The sequence below is a fragment of the Simochromis diagramma genome, unplaced genomic scaffold (assembly GCF_900408965.1).
Source record: "Simochromis diagramma unplaced genomic scaffold, fSimDia1.1 OVJJ01000816.1, whole genome shotgun sequence".
Lineage (NCBI taxonomy): Eukaryota > Metazoa > Chordata > Actinopteri > Cichliformes > Cichlidae > Simochromis > Simochromis diagramma.
Genome location: NW_024386908.1, coordinates 8,497,769 through 8,513,525, shown reverse-complemented (window position 1 = coordinate 8,513,525; position 15,757 = coordinate 8,497,769). Strand labels below are relative to the sequence as shown.

Below are 15,757 nucleotides of genomic sequence, written 5' to 3'. Positions count from 1 at the left end.
AAATCATAGCATTTGTGGCATACTCTCATTAAAAATGGTTGTTTGTGGTCACCATTGGCACAAACATGAATGAAGTCCAGTTCACTTAGGTGGTACCTAACAGACAGCTAATCAACCTGGAACAGGATTATTGGTATGTTGCCTATGCATATGTGCTTCTGTGCAAAGAAAAGCACATAGTTGGACGGAGATGACACTGCAGTTAGGTTAAATGCTGACTGGCTACAAAATGGGCTTGAACAGGAAAAGGAGCGACAGCAGAGTCCACCACATAAAGAGAAGTGCGAAAAAACAGTAGCGATTTCTTTTTTTTAAACTGCATGAAAAACACGATAGCAGCTGCAGTTGCCACTTCCTATTTATTTTAATTCTGGGTAGCTGTTGATGACAGCTAGCAAGTACAATGTGTAGACCAACCACCAAAGTCCCTTTAGTCTGCACCCATTTGTCAGTCCAAGCTGCCACACGTTATGCCTTAATACAATTTAATTGGGTGAATGGCATAAAAATTGACCCCCGTAAAGAGGCACATCAGCTGTAAAGACTTTCATAGACAGCTGGTTATGTAAATTGTAAATTTGGGCATTTGAAATGGGGCGATACAAGTATTGACCCACATTTGGAGCCATTCACAATTAGCCATTTTAGGCAACTGTGGTTTTTGGTACTTCCTCTGTCGGCTTTAATTCTCAGACCCAGTTATTGTGCACTTGTTTGCAATATTTTAAATGGCTTTGTTTTTGGCAAAGTAATACAAAACCATATACTTTAACTTGATATGCCTTTAGCTGAACCAACTCTACTGTCCAAGTATGTTGACATACAAGAAATAGTTGTCCTATATATATATTTATAGAAATAGATATGCAATCAAGGCTAACAAAAATTGCACATGTGGTAACACCGAGCACCAGATATACAGTACCGAGACACACTTTATGGACATGTTAAATGAAGAACAGTAAAGAGTAAAAAGAAAGTGTTGGTGTTCGTGACATTAAAGAAAAGGGAACGTGAGAGCGACTTCTTATGGACGCCTTTTGCACATCTGATTGGAGAGAGGAACAGATAAGAACAAAGACGGCAATCTGACTTTCAGACTGAGAGAGAGAAACAGAAACGCGTGAGAGATATTGAGAGATGAAGGAGGCACGGGCTTCGTAGTGGAGTAACAGAACAAAGCAGAAGGATGCAGAGAAACAGATGGTGATACAGGGCAGAGAGATGTGTGAGAACGAGGGAAAAGGAGACAGAAAGACTGCGATGGAGAAGTGTAGAGAAGATATATTTAGAGAAAGAGGGAGAGAGAGTTTTAGCCTCCCAGCTAGAGGCATGACTCATCTTCTGCCAGCTGACAGAAGGATGGATGGAGACAAGGAAAGGGGGTGGGGGTGGTGGCGGGGTGGACAGAGCTGGGAAGAGGAGGGATGGAGCAGATGAAGAAAGAGAGGGGAGCGCAAGTGTGACGGAGGAGGGCGACAGACAGGGAAAGGGGGACAGCACAGAGAGAGAGAGGGGTGATGAAGGGTGGAAAACAGAATAGAAGAGAATGAGTTTCCACAGGCCATTTTACATGCAACCACACATGTACACCGAAAAAACAAAGAGACAGATATAAAGCCCAGGGCCCATCTCAGCTGCTTCCAAGTCCCGCTGAACTTCCCCCAGGGGTGTATGTGTGTGTGAGAGTGAGAGAGGATGATATAAGCAGCAGATTTCCCCGCAGCAGTCTGTTGCCACACACGTGTGTGATTGTGTACGTGCACATGTGTGTGTTTTGGAAAGGGAACAGAGACATGAAGAGCACTCGGGATGACAGAAAGAAGGCGAGAGCGGCGCTGGTATAGTAAGCGAAGCAGGTAGTTTCGTCATCACGTGCGGCTGTGGCTGAATTTCAGTTCTTTCTCTTGCTGCTTTCTTTGTTGAGCGTCTGCACAAAAGTTGGTAAATATTATATATCTGTTCCAGCTTGTTCTTCTTGTTGTTTTCCAAAGAAAACAGCGGGGGCTTAAAGCTGTGCGTGGAATAGGAGAGGCTTCATTTGAAAATACAGTTTCTGTCATGGCACAGTAGACAGAGTAGGTGTGCTAGGTGATAAATCACTGCAAACCCTTCATTAAACACATTCAGTAAAATCTAATCTGGCTGTGTGTTTATTGTGGAAATGGATTAATTATATAGTGCGTAGAATATTAGTTGTTAGTTGGCAGCATTGTTCATAAAAAAGACTATTCCTCAACTGTTCAACTGGTGTTTGAACTCGCTGTATATACAGACATCTGCATTGCAAAAGCCTCATTGAGAAAACCCTTGAATCCCTGCGGGCATCTACAGGCTCAATGTTCTGCAGCTCTGCAGGACTTCTGACCTTCAGATAGAAGTAGCAGAAAAATCACAGTCTTTTTTGCCTATTGAATGCAATAAACTTGTTTATGCTCATACTATATCTTTATTGTGAACAAATTACATAAACACCTCTTGCATTTAGAGGGCAGCAACCAAAGAGAATTTCAGGCATTTGTGCTTTACGTGTTCATAAAACATGTAAATCTTTAATCGTACTTGACGTTTTTCCAATAGCTGTAGTTACTATGATTTTGACCCATGGATGGTAAAATTCTCATGTCATATCTGCAGATTTTTCTCTTCTGGCTTCAGTCGTAAGTCATTAGAAGACATGGGAAATCACTTGTGATATTAAGTCGGCCTTGAATAATTAAAATGCAGTTAAATGTTGCGCCAAATCACAAAAACTCTTTATATTGTAAGACAAAGACCCTACAATAATACAAAGTTAAATGTGAATGCATTAGTGATAATCATAAACAAAACAATAACGGTCACTGTTGGGTCCAGTTTTTGATACGTTGTAATTATAATATATGAAATTGTGTATCGGAAATTCCCGCATACTCATCATAGGTATGAATGTGATTTTTCTGTGGTGGAATAATTGTACAGCGTACAGCATTAATGAATTTCAAAAACAAGAATTGGATGCACAAGTTTTGGACAATTAATTTTCGATTTTCTCTAAACCACAAAGGGTCAAAATTACCATAAAATTAGTAAAATCTTTTAATAAGTGGTGCTGAAACCTCTACAATGTCTTTTAATTTGACAAGGCCAAGGCCTATTAACCTCTCATTAATGATTATGATTGACTGCAACTGGTAGTTTCTCTTTGCCAGCATAAAAATGATTTGTCTGACAGCAAGTCCAAGGACCTCGGTGAAGATTGATGGAGGAGTACTGTAGATTTCATAACGCGGGACGCCATTTCTAAATAACTGCAGATTCCAAGTTCTTCAGATGTGTCACCACGTTGCAGAAGTCTGGAAAAAGACCCGAACTGTCAGCCTCATTTGAAAGAAAACTGGTTAGGATGTTCAGGAACAGTCCAGGAACCACCAAAGCTTAAGCCTGCCATGAACTGGAAAATGCTGAACCACCACCATCATTGTCCATAGTGAAGCCAGTTTTACATTGTCATGGACTGAGAGGATCCCGACCAAGAAAGATTAAAAAAAATCAACACCTTCATGCACCACTGAAATTCGCAGCTACCCACATGGACGAGCCAAATGCCCTCTGAGGAAAGGTTTTATGGTCAGACCTGACAAAGTTTTTCAAGGTGAGGCTTTTCAAACCTAACAACACTGCACCATACGCCATGTATGGTAGTTGTAGCATCATGATCTGGGGCTGTTTTGCTGCCAGTCGTACATTGCAAAAAGCGGATGAAAAAATAAAAGAGGACTCTCCCCAAATTCTCCAACTTCACCCCAAGTCAACAGCTAGACTGTTGAAACTTCGACACAGCTGGGTGCTCCCACAGAACAATGACCCCAAACACAAATCGAAACTGGTTTTGGAATGGATAAAGCGGGCTAATATTAAGCTGCTTTCCCAAAGCCCCCAACCTCAACACTATTGAAGAAATTGTCTGCCAAAAAGAGTGGTCAAATATCCAGCCACAAATATGCCAGATGCTTGTTGATGGCTACCAAAAGCATCTGATCGTGGTGCAACAACCTAAGGGATATTTATATCCCTTGGGTTGTTGCACCACGATTTGTGAATTACAGAAAATCTCAAATAAATGCAAACTAGTACACCCAATTCTTCTTTTTTAAAGCCATCAAAGATGTATGCTGTACAATCACTTCACCCTGGAAAAAGATGGGTTCAAAGAAGTTAACAAAAGCCTGAAATTACCATGAAATTCATGCTTATGATGAGTGAATACAAACTTCTGACCACAGCATTAGTATTTAGTTACCTTTTAAATAAAATGTTGTAATTGGTTTTACTTTAATTTTAATAATGGACTATTTTAAATCAAATTTTACTATAAACTGCCTAAATGGACTGTGTTAGTACTGATGCAGTAGCCCAGACAGGAAACACCATCTGATTTTGATGTAAGCTCAGGTGGTCTCCTTGACTCAAACACAAGGCCAAGGTTTTCCTGCTTCCTACAAAAATAAAAGCAGGTACATTAAAAAAAAAAAAGGGGGCTCAACATGATTAGACAAAGTCTCAATTGTCTTTCAGTTGCTGAGTCTACTTTAAATATTTCCCTCTAAATACAACCAGTTCGCAGCAGTGACAGTGATTTTTAAAAAATAATATTTAGCATTTTGTCCCGAGCAGCTTCCAGGCAATCAGCTCAGGCTCCGTCAGCTGCCGCTTCCCTGCAGGAGAGAACGGGCTGGTTGTTTTGCTGAATTCTGGCACTGTAGGCAATAAGAAGTGAGGCTGTTGTTAATCCAGCGAGGAGCTGCCGACTTTCTCAGGCATTGCTCCCTGTTGCATGGCTATTGCTCATATCCTCTAGGGACAAGTCCCCCCTCTCTTCTCTCTCCACTCCCCTCTCTCTCTCTCTGTATCCATTACTTGGGCACTCCCTCTCTCTTTCACCCTCTCTATTTTCCCTCCTTCATCTCACTTTGTCCAACTTTTCTGTGCCTCTCACCCACCCCACCCTTCGTCTTTTTTACCCTTTCCTTTGACTGTGTCGAGCGCTACGGATAAACTGCGCCTCCTTGTGTTTCTACACGAGCATCACAAGTTGGCAGTAAACCAGTCTCAGCTGACACACATCATGCTTGCGCCGCTCCTGTAGTTCTGAAGCTGTAGGTCATGTCCCAGAATAGGTGGTTGACCTGTTTTTCTCTTTAGTGCCGAAATCAATCTGATTATTTTTAATTACACGGATTCTCATGAGGAGAGTCCTCTTTATATTTGTAGACATTTCTCCAAAATGCAGATTCAGCTTCAGGAAAGGGGTTAGAAAAAAACAGTGTGCGGAAGACTTGAAGTGACTGAAAGTGACTTGTTTCTTATTTGATTTGACTTTTAAAATTAAAGTTAAAGGTTAAAGGTAACCTTTACTGACAAATGCTGTGCAGCAAGGCATCAGTAGATGGAGCTGCAGTGTCGTTCAAACTGCGTGCTGTGTCCCAGCCTCTCATTATGTTCACTTACAGTACCATATACATAATGGCGTGTATGGCACTGAGAATGAGATTAAATAAATGTGCTTACTTTACATCTATAAAATAGCAACATCCTGCAGCACATGCTGTCTCCTTGTAGTCATAAACCGATAGAGTGGAAATGTATGCTTGAAGTATTCAGTTCACTTTAATCCTAATAGCTTTACTGGCATGACTACATGAGTACTACCAGAGCGCTGTATGAAGGCATGGATGCAGACTGACTGAAAAAGAAAATCTGAACGCGTGTATTTGGGTCACTGTGTGAGGAGGAGTAGATGTGTGTATCCCAAATGAAGACACAGTTGTCATACAGGGAGTGCAGAATTATTCGGCAAGTTGTATTTTTGAGGAATAATTTTATTATTGAACAACAACCATGTTCTCAATGAACCCAAAAAACTCATTAATATCAAAGCTGAATGTTTTTGGAAGTAGTTTTTAGTTTGTTTTTAGTTTTAGCTATTTTAGGGGGATATCTGTGTGTGCAGGTGACTATTACTGTGCATAATTATTAGGCAACTTAACAAAAAACAAATATATACCCATTTCAATTATTTTTTACCAGTGAAACCAATATAACATCTCCACATTCACAAATATACATTTCTGACATTCAAAAACAAAACAAAACCAAATCAGCGACCAATATAGCCACCTTTCTTTGCAAGGACACTCAAAAGCCTGCCATCCATGGATTCTGTCAGTGTTTTGATCTGTTCACCATCAACATTGCGTGCAGCAGCAACCACAGCCTCCCAGACACTGTTCAGAGAGGTGTACTGTTTTCCCTCCTTGTAAATCTCACATTTGATGATGGACCACAGGTTCTCAATGGGGTTCAGCTCAGGTGAACAAGGAGGCCATGTCATTAGTTTTTCTTCTTTTATACCCTTTCTTGCCAGCCACACTGTGGAGTACTTGGACGCATGTGATGGAGCATTGTCCTGCATGAAAATCATGTTTTTCTTGAAGGATGCAGACTTCTTCCTGTACCACTGCTTGAAGAAGGTGTCTTCCAGAAACTGGCAGTAGGACTGGGAGTTGAGCTTGACTCCATCCTCAACCCGAAAAGGCCCCACAAGCTCATCTTTGATGATACCAGCCCAAACCAGTACTCCACCTCCACCTTGCTGGCGTCTGAGTCGGACTGGAGCTCTCTGCCCTTTACCAATCCAGCCACGGGCCCATCCATCTGGCCCATCAAGACTCACTCTCATTTCATCAGTCCATAAAACCTTAGAAAAATCAGTCTTGAGATATTTCTTGGCCCAGTCTTGACGTTTCAGCTTGTGTGTCTTGTTCAGTGGTGGTCGTCTTTCAGCCTTTCTTACCTTGGCCATGTCTCTGAGTATTGCACACCTTGTGCTTTTGGGCACTCCAGTGATGTTGCAGCTCTGAAATATGGCCAAACTGGTGGCAAGTGGTATCTTGGCAGCTGCACGCTTGACTTTTCTCAGTTCATGGGCAGTTATTTTGCGCCTTGGTTTTTCCACACGCTTCTTGCGACCCTGTTGACTATTTTGAATGAAACGCTTGATTGTTCGATGATCACGCTTCAGAAGCTTTGCAATTTTGAGACTGCTGCATCCCTCTGCAAGATATCTCACTATTTTTGACTTTTCTGAGCCTGTCGAGTCCTTCTTTTGACCCATTTTGCCAAAGAAAAGGACGTTGCCTAATAATTATGCACACCTGATATAGGGTGTTGATGTCATTAGACCACACCCCTTCTCATTACAGAGATGCACATCACTAAATATGCTTAATTGGTAGTAGGCTTTCAAGCCTATACAGCTTGGAGTAAGACAACATGCATGAAGAGGATGATGTGGACAAAATACTCATTTGCCTAATAATTCTGCACTCCCTGTAGAGACCTCGGAGTGAAATGTCACTGGCGAAAGTCAAAATAAAGAAGTTTTCATCTACAACTTTGTGCAGTTTTGGTTTTGTTGGGCTCGAAGAGTCCGTTTATTCCGCTGTCAGACTTTAACCCGCTCACATAAAACACTGCAGAATGTCAGTCACATGTGACTGCCACTTAGATCACTTAAAAACAAAATGTGTGTATGCGTGTGCGTGTTGGGGAAGTTTATTGCAGGTCTATTATTATGCAGAGACCAGAGACACCCCACTCTCTGTTAGTGCGCTCCACTTTGACACCGACAGAAACTCCATGTTTAGTGAACGGGGAAATACACATCCCCGTTCACTAATCCTCTCTCAGTGAATTGTTTAAAAAGAGAAATTCCATATTTTTGATCCTCATAGGTTTTTACGCACCCGGGATACACCTTAAGTTGTTAATTAGATATCTTTTGTCTTATTTTACACAATTAACGTATATATAGGCAGCAAAGGATTTTCACCATCATTTTGTGTGTTAAATTATGCTACTATAAAGTTTCGTTACGTATAGCCACTATAACCTGTGGGCAGTGTGTGGTAATATTCTCGTATCCCGTCGTTGTTTCTGAACTTGGTGAACCTTATGGTGGTTTTAAAAGTGGTCAAGGCTCTAACGAAGCCCAGTATATACCTGCTTGCCTGCTTGATTAATGTTCTGAGTAGTTTCTCTGGACTTCAGGAACTCCAGTCTTTTCCTTTTTCTTCCCTCCGGTTGTGGACGCGCTCTTTTGAGAGGCATTGAACCACATTAAACAGCCTATTCCTCCGCAGGTTCACCGCCCACCCACCCATCGTAGTTTGCTTTTGACCGGGTTATGAATTGAGGAGAACTCGCTTCAACACGCCTTCTCTTTACTTCTAGACTTTTCATTACTCCTGAACGCGCTCGCGTGTGTGTGTCCAGCTACAAATGTGAAATGTTTGTGTGTAAGACGTGGTAGCATCGCCTTTTATATTTGCTGACCAAAAGAGAGAGGATTAGGCGATTTTGAAGCACTCACCTTTTATTCAAACAAATTATTCACTTCAGCTAGTCAAAGGAATCTGACCCACGTGAACTTTTTTTGTAGGGTTGATTGAGGTTTTTCCAAAACGTTCGACCCCCATCACGTCTTTGAACTTTGTTCGCGTATTGCGCTTAAACGCCCCAGAGTAATCCCTCTACTAAAATATATTTTATATATACAGTTTAAACACTGAAACACTGTCCTGATTACATTTCACCCAGACATAAACGTAAATAAATAAACACTTTTCATTTTTAATTTAACTTAGTAAAATGTCCCAACTTGATGGACCGTTTATTAAACGCTGATCAGAGAGGGGGAAAGGGATTAGAAAAGGTATTAGCTGTGTTATTCCGGAGGGTGATGCTTAAAATGGTCACCAGAGATAATCTCTGTCTATCTAACAAGTTTTTGCTCATGTCAAATCCCAGTGAACAACAACCTCATAGTCCTCACAGGTGTTAGAAGTGGTTTGGCGTTGAAAGTTCACAGTGTTAAATAGTCATCTGATTTGCTTGCACACAATCACCGGTGCATAATGTATAGAGGACTGAGGAGGGGAGGGCAGAAGAGGGTTCTGAGGTGAAGTGGGGGTGAGAGAAGGAGGAGGAGTGTATACGAGAGAGTGTGTGTGCGTGAGAAAGAGATAGTGGTAGTAGTAGTAGAGTGGCCGTAAGGGGACAGGAAGGGCAAGGAACAGTCGCTTTGCTGCTCAATTAGTTTTTTAATATCCTTGTTAATCTTTTCTTGAGGCAAAAACGGGATCGCACTTTTTACTTTTGTACTTTTGTTTTATTTATTTTATCATAAGGCCCTGGATTTCCCCAGGGAGAATTCATATCGCTCTGTGCGTAAAATCCAAACTCATACCAAAGTATTTTACGCACGACTTAGACCTGGGATTTCAGCGAATAAACTGGATTATTTGACCTTTAGGAAAACGTTAGTGTGATTTCAGATTACCCAACGACAGTAAGGTCACCTGAAAATTACAATCTCCGTCTTTTTATTGGATTTTTAAAAATTGCTTTTTGTAAATATAGTTTATCAAACTAGAGACGAGAGGATACAGCAGGCAGAAACAAGTGGTCGGTAGGAGCAGATTTCGTCGTACTCACCCGCCGCTTTGCCTCCCGTCAGGCCTCTAAAAAGACTGAGCAGGACGACTCCTCATTCACTGCTCATGTCTCCTCAGCAGAGCACTTTCCCGGCGTTGAAGCGGCGGACCATGGACAACAGGCCTGTCCGGACAAAACGAACCGGTGCCGTCCGACATCTGCTGTTGGCTGCCGCCTTCCTTGTCTGCAGCTCGCAACTGCTGATGGTGGACGCGAACTCGTGGTGGTAAGTAAATGATTGCGCACTGGTTTGCACTGGTTTCTGAAAGTTATGGTTAGTAGAGTAACGGCGACTAAAACGTGGGTGAGTGACCCTCCCCAAATTTTGTGCCGTCAAGAGAGCAAATAAGAAAAACACCAGATTCGCACAATAGACCAATTTTTGTTGATTTCTGTAATGCTGAAGCATAATGAATGGAATTTCTTTGAGCCATGGCTTCACTTTGTGCTGCTTCTTGCATCTGTGCTTGTGTGTGTGTTTTGGGGGTTAGTTTTGCGTGGTGCGCTAGTGGTGGGACACTAACAGTGAATGGAACAAATGTGAAGGCTCTGTCACAATATTTACTCTGGCTGAGCCCCAAATGGCATTGCATGGCGGGCTGCTGCTGTGCCTACAGGATCGCAAATTAGCCACACTTGTTCTTGACTTACAAAAACTTACTGCGGTGGCCCAGTTCAGGGTGGCTCTATGGAATGATACTCCTAGAGGTCAGAATGAAATTACAGGACCAGATGTCCATCTTAGAAGTCTAGCCGTTAAAACAGCCTGAGATACTCAGTAGTTTGCACTCATGTTCAAGACTAAAAGGGAAACTTTCATAGCCCAGGTGATCTGAATAGATTATTACATGATTTTTCTGTGTTAGGCAGTCAGATTTGAAAGGAAAGGAAGTGGCTGCAGAGATGTTCACCAGAAGACTCTTATCTATATTTTATTGGCCACTTGTACCAATAAACCCAGCATGTGTCTGAATTTTTGCCCTCTGCTGTGCTGACCTCTACTCACAAAGGAGTCACAGATTCCATAAACTCAGTTTGAGGCATTTCTGTTTAAATTTCAACATCTACGGTTTTTTAAAGGGTAAATTCTCAGTTGAAATGACCTCTGTCTCTCAGGTCACTCGGTCTGACCCCGATGCAGCGGCCAGAGATGTACATTATTGGAGCTCAGCCTCTCTGCAGTCAGCTGTCTGGTCTCTCCCAGGTAAGTTAGTATCTGTGTGCTTTGGAAACGATTCTCCTCTAAGTCAACAAGGCTTTTATTTTGTTAGAATAAAAGCATATCTCAGTTTTGCACCTCTGATTCTTCTGCATGATTTTTTTTTTTAAGAATAAGCCCTGATCTTCTTGTCACTTCCTTTTCTGTACCCTTTTGCAACCTAACTGGGGAGATGGTCGAATAAAAGCGCAATTTCCCTGCAGGTACCACTGAAATATAAAACTGTTAACCAGCTAATGTCTGCTAATCTTATCTCTGCTGCTGCAGGGTCAGAGGAAGCTGTGCCAGCTGTACCAAGACCACATGACCTATATTGGAGATGGAGCCAAGACAGGCATCAAGGAATGTCAGTACCAGTTCAGACAGAGGAGATGGAACTGCAGCACAGTGGACAACACTTCAGTGTTTGGGCGGGTCATGCAGATTGGTGAGTTTACTGTAACTGAGGGGGAAAAAATGTGATTAAAAGGGCATGACACAGCCTTTAAAAGCTCTCAGACAATATGAGACTAACAGCAAATTACAATCTTGTGTTTTCAGTTCTTTTTCTGGGATTTTATCTTTTCAAAATCTTATCACCAACTATTCTATAAATGCTTACATGTGCTTGTTTTGTATGTCAGCTCTGTTTCTGTTGCTTCTTAAACACAAGATATTTCAAACTGAGCTCCTACCATCCTAGAAAATTCAGATTACATGTGTGTGGGTTTTATGGCCCTCAGTCAAAGCAGACAGATAAAGAAATGTCAGCGGCACCACAGCTAATGTGTGATGGCCTGTTTCAAAACACCATATAAGCAACAGATAACAGAGGCTCAGCATCCAGCCAAAGGCTCGCTTTCAACTGCAGCTCTTACTTCATTGTGGCAGCATATGTCTCCTCTCTCTTATAGTTTTATTCTGGTGATTTTTTTTAAGATTATCAGTTTTAAAAAGAAGATTTATTCCACTTTTTGGTCACATTCTATAAAATAGGTAGCTACAGGTTTTGATTACATTTTTTTTGGCCTGTAATTGTATCCAATAAAATATGGCATATATAGATATGAGTTATGTGGTAAAAAGACGGGTAACTTGAGGTGAAATAGCACAGTAGAAGTGGAAAGATTGTTGTTTGTTAGTGCAGTGGCATTAAGATTAGCATAAAAGACATATCACATAAATAGTGTTAAGCCAGATGCTACATATAAATACACATAAAACACACATATATAAGGACAGTGTAAAATTATTTTTAGAGATATAAAGATGTCCCATATTTCTCATTATAAAAAGTGGTGTCATTAGAATATAATATGTGTGTAAAATAAATGTCCTTCAAAATGTTCCTATTTCCGCATTTTAGGCATGATAATGCCAAGCGCATGCTGTTCTATTTAAAGAAATCGACCATTAACTATCCCAAGAAATTATAAAATAAAGAGAAACAGAACTCAAATTCAGACTGAAAAACCTCATTAAAAATCCAACATATGACAACATCTGAAATATTCATTTCGACCCAACTATTACCGTGAAAAAAGCCGGTATACTTTACGCAGGCGCACTAAAACGAAAAATTTAGTCCTTCGATTAAAAAGACGGGAAAAAGAAGCGGTCACAAAGGAAGACTTCAGTAGGCATAAAACAGGAAAGGCATGTACGCTTTATGCATATCTCCAGTATTTTAATAAACAGATACCCGGAGCGCAGATTTTCGGATCGATAACTTTCGCGTCTAATTCCCAGCAGGCGATGTGGGAATCGCCTCATCAACAAGTATGTGCCAAATCCGCTGCGGGCTCTCTCACTCTGCCTCCATGCCTGTCTTTCTGTTGACAGTCTAGCTCCAGGTTTATATGGAGGTGTTAGTCGGTCCATTGTCCTGCGGCTCTTCTTTTGAAATGCACTGATGAGCTGACACCGAGCCGGCAGATCCGGACCTGCTATTTGAAGTCTAGGCTCCGCAGTCTCATAAAACCACTCGCTCTCTATCTCCCTGTCTTGTCTGGCTTTCTTTATCCTGCTGCATAACATGAACGGATATTTGCATGCATACCTTCCTGTCTTGACTGACTGCTGTTGTTTCGGGGCCACAGAAATCGTCTAATATAGAGACCATTGTGCGCTATTTAAATAATAAAAGTGCAAAAATAAATAAATAAAAAGGGAAAGTGAAAGTTTTGCGTTCTGTATATTAGAGTAGGGCATAAACACTAATAAATGGTTTGTATGTGTATAAGAATAATGTGAAGTAGGGTAATATTTTTAAAAAAAAAAAAAGCTGCAATATTGTAGCTGTAGAGACCATGACAGTAAGGTGATGGTGAGAAAGACAAAAAGCACATTTTGTTTAAATCTTTATTTAAATTGAACTTGAAGGTAAGCGCTGTGTAAGGTTACTCTTTAAATAAGCACTGTTGTAGCAGCTTTATGCTGGAAGCAAGGACAGAGGGTGTAGAGATCACTCAGTAAGGTCGTGCATATGGTATATTTTAAATACAGATATTTTGCCCTTTTCAAACACTCATATTGAAGCTAATCATCTCAGTGAATGCTGCCTCTACCAGGAAAAGCACTTCAAAGCTCCTTGTTATTCTCATGTAAATCATGGTGTTTCAGAGCACTTAGTCTCCACCTGTCAGGCCGTTGTCCTTGTCCTTGTCACTTCTTTGTGCGCTGAAGTGTGTATTAATGCAGAGAATAGGACAAGCAGGCTGTTTTGTGTATTCCACGTTGGTGTTAGTGAATGGAAATCATTAATATGGACCAGTCTGTGAAATGTATTGCACCCAGGCCACTTCAAAGAGCGACCAAGACTGTAAAAATACAGTTGTTTATTAGAAGCTAGTCGCATTTAAGCAAACTCCTTCAAAGTGCATTACTCTGGCTGGAAATTATGTAAATTGTTGTGAGATGACCATCTACAGTAAATGCACAGTGTGACAAACATTCCCAGAAGTTTCTTCCATGGATTTTTGCCCAGCTCCTTTCTTCTTATTCCTACATGTTATCTCCTTTAAGGGTCAGTTCACCCAAATTACACAAACAGATTATCTCAGGAGCCATCGAGTCATGCAGACAGTTCGGTTTTATTTGCTTTTAGGATATTCATCACTCAGATTTCTGCTTTTAGCCCCATACAATGGTGAGGATACAGCAGTACAATTCTTCTGAAAGTTCTTTATTTGTTTATTCTTTCAACTAATCTCTCTTCTTTAAAGTAAAAAACTGTGGGAAGGAATGTTTCAGATGTATTTCCTTTTGGCTCTGAGCTCCACGAGTTCAGTTTTTATCGCATGAGTGCTGCAATGATGATTTGTAATCTGGTAGAAGTAACTCTTTAACGTTATGGTTGAGTAGCCAGGACTTGGACAGATATACCCAGAGGCCGACCACATGAGGAAAACTGATATGCTGGAGAAACTGATATGTTTACATCATCAAATGCTGCACGTGCATGATCTGGCATTTAAAGTTGTGGAGTTAACCAGGTATGAGGTCAGGGCCTCAAATCACTTCTATTGTCTATTGTTAGTTCAAGTGGGGTGTGGGGCTGTTAGCTGTGTGTTTGTGTGTGCGTATGTGTGTGTATGTGTGCGTGTGTGTATGTGTGTGAGAGAGAGAGAGAGAGAGAAGGGGTTATTTAGCTGTGCAGCTACCTGTGTTTCCTGTCAGTGATGTGACAGCAAAACTGCAGTTTTACTGTGTGTCAGAATTCACATGCTTAACTCCTGTTTTCCTTCCTCCATCAGGCTCCAGGGAAACAGCCTTCACCTACGCCATCAGCGCAGCCGGTGTGGTCAATGCCGTCAGCCGTGCGTGCCGCGAGGGCGAGCTCTCCACCTGCGGCTGCAGCCGCGCCGCTCGCCCCAGAGACCTGCCGCGTGACTGGCTGTGGGGTGGCTGCGGTGATAATGTGCATTACGGCTACAGGTTTGCTCGGGAGTTTGTCGACGCCAGGGAGAGGGAGAAGAATTACCCCCGAGGGTCACCCGAGCATGCCCGGATGCTGATGAACTTGCATAATAATGAAGCAGGGAGACAGGTATGGGACAACGAAAAAAAGCTTTATCTCTCAACAAAACCATCGCTGTGTTAACTTTCCCAAGGTTACTGTTGTCTTCTTCATACGTTTCCCTGTCAGGAATGTGTGTAAGCTGAGTGGGCCTCTGATTGCCTGACCGGGCAGTATTTATATGCCTGTGTGTGTGGGTTATTTATTGGGAGGGTCCAAATGGTATACTGGTAACGCCCTTGGAGTCTGGCGGGGCTGACAGGTCAGAGCACATTCCTCCGGTGTAACACACAGGCACATACACAGACATACAAAAATCCAACACTGAGAGGGGCTTTAAAGGAAATTTTACAAGACATTAAAAACAAGAGAGACAGACTCAAAGCTGGGGTGGTATGATGGTCATTAAGCTTCCTTTCCACTCCAGTTACTGAACAATGGCAATGATGGTGATTCAACAAATGGTCTAGTAACTGAAGTTGTCTGGAAGGTTCTCAGGTAGGGAGAGAAAGAAACCTCTTGCCTTTCTCTCTCTCTCTCACACACACACACACACACACACACACACACACACACACACACACACACACACACACACACACACACACACACACACACACACCTTTCTCGTAAACTCTCCATTTGCCCATTCTGGTGTTCCCTGGAACAGAAGAACACGTTTATCTTCACTTAGAGAAGCTTTGTTTAAGCTGTTTACAAGACAGAGACGCTGCCTGTGCATATGTGTGTGTGTGTGTGCTCACCTCAGCTTCATTTGATTTGTGTATGAGACGGTGAGCCTAGTTTTGTGCATGTGTGCGTCAGAGGTCAAAGGTGAGGGTCTGGAGAGGTTGTGTTTCTGCTGAGAGTCCCTTTGGGGCTCCACGAGAGTATATGAGGGAAAGATCTACTGCTGCAGCAACCTTTCACACGCACAGTTCAGTGACATACGCATGCTTTTTTGAATGACTTTTCCTCCTGTCTCCCGTTTGATCCTTTGCTTT

At 41.8% G+C, this 15,757-nt stretch overlaps 1 protein-coding gene across 7 annotated transcripts in view; it reads left to right on the top strand.

Annotated features, from left to right (window-relative positions):
* Positions 1-15,757, top strand: part of wnt5b (wingless-type MMTV integration site family, member 5b) — an 89,872-nt gene that overhangs the window by 68,256 nt on the left and 5,859 nt on the right. For 4 of the 7 annotated variants that reach the window (XM_040035255.1, XM_040035254.1, XM_040035259.1 and 1 more), the window contains 4 exons: positions 9,615-9,763; positions 10,654-10,741; positions 11,024-11,183; positions 14,491-14,783. In XM_040035255.1, the coding sequence (XP_039891189.1) occupies positions 9,615-9,763; positions 10,654-10,741; positions 11,024-11,183; positions 14,491-14,783 (690 nt within the window). The remainder of the gene's footprint in view (positions 1-9,614; positions 9,764-10,653; positions 10,742-11,023; positions 11,184-14,490; positions 14,784-15,757) is intronic. The other 3 variants (XM_040035256.1, XM_040035260.1, XM_040035257.1) reach the window with 1 other exon arrangement.